The sequence below is a fragment of the Mastomys coucha genome, unplaced genomic scaffold, assembly GCF_008632895.1.
Source record: "Mastomys coucha isolate ucsf_1 unplaced genomic scaffold, UCSF_Mcou_1 pScaffold7, whole genome shotgun sequence".
In the NCBI taxonomy this organism is placed as follows: Eukaryota; Metazoa; Chordata; class Mammalia; order Rodentia; family Muridae; genus Mastomys; species Mastomys coucha.
This window is the reverse complement of record NW_022196913.1, coordinates 8,968,869-8,976,414: the sequence shown is the minus strand read 5'-3', so window position 1 is coordinate 8,976,414 and position 7,546 is coordinate 8,968,869. Positions and strand designations below refer to the sequence as shown.

Sequence of the window (7,546 nt, the reverse complement as noted above, 5' to 3'; positions counted from 1 at the left end):
TTTAAAAAAAAAAAAGATTTTGATGCTTGCAAGATGGCCTAGCACAAGCCTGGTGTACTGAGCTGGATTCCCAGAACCCACACAGAGTTTAGTGTATAAAAGAAGAAAAGAACAAAGGCCACAAAGCCATCTGTCCTCCAACTGCCATGCGTGCACTTTTTCACACCTGAATCCATATGCATACAACAACAATAAGTTTAAAATTTTAAGGTAAATGTTTAAATTTTTTAAATGTTGATTAAATGGCCTATATGAAGTGTCCTTCTTGACACAAAGCAATCACCAGTTCTATATAATGATTTTCTAAGGCCTCGGAACTTTTTTGGAAGAAGATGGTAATGTCTTTGAGGTCTCCTCCTGAACCAGTAAAGAATTAATAGCTAACAATTAATAGGAAAAGATTAAAGTATTTTTAAAAACCAAGCAAATATCTTAGCATCCATAAATCACCCAAATGACAGTTTCAAACCATGGTCATAAAGTCAGAGCTCTGCCTGCAACGCGCCGGGGTTTAGTGGTCACTCTAGGTGTCGGTTCCACTGCTCATAGCTTCAAAACCCTGCCTTCTGCTTTAAAATCTGCTGGATCCTCTAAAGGCATCAAGAGCTGTGCTTATCCCAATGGCCACGATGTGATCCTGAGAATACTCTCTCTGTTCCCCCTGGCAGACTCCAGAGACCGAAAGTCCCCAGGGACAGACCAGGAACTGACCTCCTGAAAGGAGAAGACTTAAGTCACACACAGGAGCCACAGCGAGCCACAAAGAGGCAGGAAAGAGAGACCTGACCGAACACTTCCATCACTCTCTTGCCTTGGACAGTTTCCTTTCAATACTTGCTTATAGGAGTAAGCATTTTTCAGACTTCTGTAATCATCATGCAAAAACAATGTTTTAATGCTAGAGACATGATCTGTAATGAAAATCAAATTGTAGACCTCCCAGAATTTAGTGGCTTTTTCTTATTGATTCTCACAATATTTTGGCAAGAGCTGACCAGGATAGGATGTGATTATCTTGATTTTTAACAATGGAGAAAGAGACACAAGGAAGCAAAAGGCTTCCTTAAGGTCAGAGAGAAAGAAGAAGTAGGAAAGATCTAGAACTTCCATCCGTCCTTCCTTGCTGTTGGCTACCATGGCTCCTCTGATAAGTCTTTGCACTTCAAGTAACTCTTCCAAAGTGGCCTTTCCAAAGTAAATAATAAAATTTTTCCTATGTGCACTTGGCATTCTTTTCCTTTCTTTTTTTAAGATTTATTTATTTTATATAATTGAGTGCTCTATTTGCATGTATACCTACATGCCAGAAGAGGGCATCAGATCCCAGTATAGATGATTTTGAGCCACCCCATGGTTGCTGGGAATTGAACTCAGGACCTCTGGAAGAACAGACAGTGCTCTTACCCACTGAGCCATTCCTCTAGCCCCAACACTGCACTTGGCATTCTTTGGTTGGATAGAAAGGAGGGAAGCTGGAAACATCAGACCAAGTGTGCACACAGCAATGTGTCTAAGCTCAACTAGTGCTGAATGAAAGTGGGATTAGGGTTGGCGAGATGGCTCAGCAGGTAAGAGCACTGACTGCTTTTCTGAAGGTCCTGAATTCGGATCCCAGCAACCACTTGGTGGCTCACAACCACCTGTAATGAGATCAGATGCCCTCTTCTGGTGTGTCTGAAGACAGCTACAGTGAATTAGGCCAAAGCGAGCGGGTCTGGAGCGAGCGGGGCCAGAGCTCAATTCCCACCAGCCACAAGATGGCTCACGGCCATCTGTACAGCTACAGTGTACTCATACACATAAAATAAATAAATCTTAAAAAAAAAGAAAGTGGGATTAGTAAGAGATGGCCAACACCAACAGACTTTCTATTAGAAAGCTAAAGCAGTAGCAGAAGGAGAGGGGAGGGAAGAATGTCAGGAAGGAGGGACTTTGTGGCATAATAGTCATTTCATGTCTTGGCCAAGCAGGGAGATGGTAAAACAACCAACTCCTTCTGGCCATTAAGTACTGTCAATTCCATGCTTCAGAAAAAGGAGTCAAAGCTGGCTCATTACCAATATCTTCACTTCAAAACAAAATAGGATTAATGTGATTTGGAGTAAAACAGAAGCCAGCGAGGTGAGGGCTGCCCTAAGACACCCTAGCACACAGCTGAAAATGGCCACAATCCTGGGCCATCGGCACAAATGACTCAGTGCCCAGGAACATGGGCTCTGCCAAGTAGATGGAACTGTAAATAATCCTTGCCTCTGGACACTTCCAGAAGAGTTAAATATTCACTGTTAGTTATCAGGTGAAAAGTTACTTAACCACAGCAAGTGGACTTTGATCCTCACCAGCTCTCTTCCTCTGCAAACACGGTCTAATTCCTTAACTCAGCCCTCTACTGACAAAAAGAAAAGGAGCAGCCACCTCTTTGTCCACCTGTGGAGTACAGATCTACCACTTCATACATGGCACAGATCCGCCAGCAGAGCCAGGACCCCTGATGGCACTGCACGAGCACCTGCCACATGTTTTCCGGGAGATGCGGAATGTGGTTCTCTCTCTTAGGGTCTCCAGCAGGCTTATGGCTCAGCCTCGGTAGTATAGAATCTCATTAATTCTGTAAAGCTTATGTGAGTCCACAGGACTATGCTGCTTCTCTCTGCTTCTATACAGGATGGAAATATTTCACAATGAAAAAGTATACAATAAAAAAGTCGGGGTGGGGTGAGAAGACAGACCCACCTGTAGCTCCAGGGTGGTACAATCCCTTTCCTTCTAAATTTGACAAAGCTGGACTATAGGGATAAGACCTAGTTTAATCCAGTGGAGCATCAGGAAAGGTACACTGGTGACACTTGGAAAGGAGATTTCGCTTTTCTGAAAAAACTATGAAAGAGCCTTAAAGTGTAACATGCTGGTGGACTGAGAAATGCTGTTCTCACAACTGCCTATAACTCCAGCCCCAGGGACCTAATACCCTCTTCCAGACTCTGCAGGCACCCATATACATGTGTATACACACATAGGTAGGTAGATAGAGAGGTAGATAGATAGATAGATAGATAGATAGATAGATAGATAGATAATCAAATGCATTTATTGAGTCATGACTGTATACCAGGTATTATAAAAGCATTATTGAGAATATTCCCAACACATGGGAAAATAGGTTTTATTTTTCCAGTTTCATAAATACAGAGGCCAAGACCAAGGTCTCTCTGTGAAGTGGAAGAACCAGTCTATCTGCTTCTGCTACCCAGCCATCTGCTAGCATGGTGCAGTTAAGTTATCCACTCAGGTCAATAGTAGCTTAGGCAAACAGCAACATACCTGCATTGAGCAACACTTTGACACAGTCCAAATGCTCCCGTGCACAGGCAACATGTAAAGGTGTCCCAAAATGGCAATCATGTGCTTCCAGGTTGGCTCCAACATCAATAAGAAGCCTCACACACTCAGAACTCCCTTGAAATAAGTGTGGGGGGGGAGATAAAGATGATCATGAATACACACACCGGAAATGGTAGCCATGATAAACAGCAGTTGAAAAGGTGGCCCTACAAGAAATCATGGGGAAAGAGCCTTTATCTCAATATACAAAGCGGCTGTTAACAGCATTGTCCTAAGAGATTCCAAAGGCATCTCACTTCTGTCTTCAGGAATTTGTAGCACACTTGGCTGGGATAGAAAAGGCTTGTGTCCGCTTTCCTGCTGAGGACAGAAGATAGCGGAAACCACTTGGACACAGGGAGCAAAGAGCATCCTGACCCTCAACTCCAAGTCCTCCTGCACCATGTCTGGGAAGCATCCAGGCTGCAGAAAACACACGTGGCTGTTGGCATCCCAGCATCCAGCCAGTCTGCTGGATGAAGGAAACTTTCTCTGGCATTCTTGCTATGCAAGTTGTCCCCCAGCACCTCTCCCACTTTTTTCCTGTTCCCTCTTCTGTCAGGGCAGGTTTGGATCAAGGCTTGGGCCTTCTTCTCTTCTAACGGAGGGGCCACATCCCCACACAACCTGACATCATTGTACTACTGCTGGCATTGAGGTTTTTGACCTATATCTCTTCTTTTGTGGGACTTTTTTTTCCTGAGAGGATCATAAGTAGAAATATCCTAAAATGAAAAGTCTGACCCACCATAGTTTAGGAGAACATGCCACCTACCTCACAAATATTCATAAAAAATGTCTTTAAGATTCACAACTCAGAATTCTCTGGGCTGCTCAGACTTTGGTGGCCCATTTCAATCTCTCTGTGGAGTGTTTGTTTTTGATGAGCTTTGATAAATGAACTTCTGCTTAAACTGTTTATGTCTCTTGACTGAATTCTTTTCTTCAAGGAGACAAGAACTGAGAGATCCTACTGGTGACTCCCCATATCCATACAGGCCAACCTCCTTTGGGCTCTGAGTGCTTTGTACTTGGGCAATTTTTGTCCCTAACACATGGACTCACCACTCATGCAGGCCTCATGTAATGGGGAAGCCGTGTACAAAGGAGGGTTGACCTTTGCCCCATAGGACAGCAAGAGCTTCACACACTCGATGCTGCCTGAGGCACAGGCGTCACAAAGAGGGGTGCTGCCGTCAATGTTGCGTGCGTCCACCTCAAACGACAGAAGAAGCAGATGTCAAAGGGTTAGCCAAATGAATGCAGTGACACTTTGTAAATTTTACACAGGTCCATCTTTGCAAAGTTAATGTCTTAAAATTACCAGTTTGCTGGTCCACACCAAGCCATGGGAGGGCATTCAAAGAGAAAAATGCATGGATTGGGGTAGGAATGTAGGAGCCTCTAAAATACAGAAATCTCTCATTGGAGGGTCTCTTCCCACCAGGGCAGGATAAAACTCAGCCCCACCCTCACTATAGCCCCCAAGCAAATAACAAACATAGGGCAGAATGGAGAGCCTGAGGCTGGGGAAGCAAGTTTCAAGATGGATTTTAAGTTGAGCTTCGACTAAAAAGAAATGCTCGAGACTATTTAGCATACTGCATGAAAAAATCATAGGCCAGGAAGAAGTCAATGCCCTAAACTGGAAAGACACACTTAGAATTTATCCAAGTTAGACTTCTATGTGGGTTCACACTGAATACTGTGAAATTTGTTCCATCCTAAGCTTCAGGGAAGGGTAGATGGTATGCTGTGTTCACTCTGCACTTACATGGTGAGCCTAGAGACCAGAGTCCTGTATTCTCCAAAGACAAAGGGGCCAGTGCAGATGTTGCCAGCTCTGCTAAGCAGGCAGATAGCCTGCAGAATGGAAACCACCCGCAATGAAATCTAACTGTGCTATGTATGTGCACACTAGTGAGGGCAGCCAGGTCAGAAGTTTGTTTTGTTATCTTTTTTTCTCTGCCTTATCCCAGTGATTATGCCAGCAACTCATACTGTATTTCCTGGACTTAAGAACTCTATTTGTTAAACCTAGACAGTGATTCCTTCCTTCTACACTTGTTAAAGAAACAGGCTACCTTTTAGTACTTACTCATCTTTTAATAAAAAAGACAACTGGTCGACCTCCTTAAAAAAAAAAAAAAGGAAAAAAAACAAAACAAACAAAACTAAGGGGCTGGAGAGATGGCTCAGTGGTTAAGAGCACTGACTGCTCTTCCAGAGGTCCTGAATTCAAATCCCAGCAACCACATGGTGACTCACAACCATCTATAATGAGATCTGATGCTCTCTTCTGGTGTGTCTGAAAACAGCTACAGTGTACTTTAAATAAATAAATAAGTAAATAAATAAATAAATAAATAAATCTTAAAAACAAAACAAAACAAACAAACAAACAAAAAAAAAAAAACCAGCCAAACCCACACAGTAGCTGTTCAGCCTGGGGCCCAGGTAATCACAGAGGAGTCTACCTGGTCATCTCAGAGCAGAGCTGTGCTAAACTACTTTGCTAATAAGTGCCCCATCCATGAACCTGCTCTGGCCAACAGCAACCATCCTGCCTCCTCCCATGGCTTTCAGCACCCTAAGCAGCCTGTCTATCCACATCCTTGCGCACCTTACAGTCTTTTCTCTAGTGCTCTCCTGAGCATGTCCCACCAACTCCCATAGCTGCCACTAGGTGGCTGTCAATGGCGAATGGTCACCCACCTGGGCGCCAGCTGCCAGCAGCAGCTGCACACACTGGGCCTGGCCCTGCAGACTCGCTGCGTGAAGGGGTGTGATTGAGTCCACAGTGACCTGGTTAACACACGCTCCACTGTCAATCAGCTGCTGAAGCTGCAGGCTCTCACCCCGCTGAGCTGCCTCGTGCACAGGTGTACGCTCCACCCAGAAACCTATGAAGGAAACAGCATCCTTAAGACCCTCCTGCTTCTATCAAAACAAAAGAATCCACACGAGGCTCTGAGGCCCATTGGCAGCCAAGACACCATATGTAACCATGTAATTGGTCCCAATGCTCCTATTAAAATCCATAAGCAATCCCCAGTAGCTAGAGTGAAGCTCAAAGTTCTTGCTAGGGCATATAAGGGTGTCTGGGCTATAAATCTGGCTCATACTGTGAGCCCATCTCTCTCCCCTGGTCCCTTACAGCTATATGCCTTATAGCTCACTGCTGCACCCAACAGTTCCACATGTGTACCTCTGTATGCTGTACCTTACATACCAAGAGGGATGTACCCCATAAGTAGCAATATACAGTTTGAAGGGATGGTGAGAAATAGTGAGATAACAGTTTAAAGTCAGTGAGAGGTGAAAACCCCCAAGTAAGAGAAGTTTCATGAAACTTTTAAAAAGAGGATAAGGTAAATCTTAGGTTTGTGTTGGGGTGGTGGGGAGAGAAAAGTAAGAGAGGAGGGGGAGAGGGGACAAAAGAAGAGTCCACTAGAACCAGAAAGGTCCCTGAGGTGGAGCTAATATATCCTGTGCAGTAATTTCCATATAGCCATCCAGCAGCTTATCTACATGGAATCAGCACTCTCTACTTCCATACACAAAGATTTGTAAGACACAGTAATAGACAGCTCCTAGTCAGGGGCAAGGCCAATGCAACAACAGCTCAACACACCAGAATGGCGGCAATGGAAGAACATTCCCAGTGGTGGGAATTCAGAAGCAAAATCTCCCAAGTACCCAGGCAAGTACATGGAAGTACCACAGAGGCTGCAGGTCCAGCCTGACTTATTCAGTACTGTGTTCCCAGCACCTAGTATGTACGCATGGTTTAAAAGCTGAACAAAGTTGCTTGTGTTCACCAGGATGCTAGATGATTGGATGAATGGATGAATGGATGGAATTGCTGAAATGAATTTTAACTGTATAAAATATTCCAAAATTGGAAAAAGACAACCAACTTTTTTTCCTTTATATGATCTATCTTTAAAAGAAATGCAATTACCAATAACCACATAGTCCAGTAGAACGAGTATCAGCTGCAATAGTCTTAGCAGCAATAAGACAGAAATCAGAAACAGCAAATGTGATAGCCAAAAGTGGAGGCAAAAGAAGCAGAGGAGAAACAGGAGGAGAAACAGGAGGAGGAGCAGGAGGAGGAGCAGGAGGAGGAGCAGGAGGAGGAGCAGGAGGAGGAGCAGGAGGA

General features: G+C 44.2%; 1 protein-coding gene across 1 annotated transcript in view; it reads right to left on the bottom strand.

The window, feature by feature from the left end:
- Asb13 (ankyrin repeat and SOCS box containing 13) overlaps positions 1-7,546 on the bottom strand; it is a 19,274-nt gene that overhangs the window by 3,328 nt on the left and 8,400 nt on the right. Inside the window, exons 2-4 of the mRNA XM_031359011.1 lie at positions 6,097-6,284; positions 4,447-4,597; positions 3,322-3,456 (exon numbers count right to left, since the gene is read on the bottom strand). Of these exons, the coding sequence (XP_031214871.1) occupies positions 3,322-3,456; positions 4,447-4,597; positions 6,097-6,284 (474 nt within the window). The remainder of the gene's footprint in view (positions 1-3,321; positions 3,457-4,446; positions 4,598-6,096; positions 6,285-7,546) is intronic.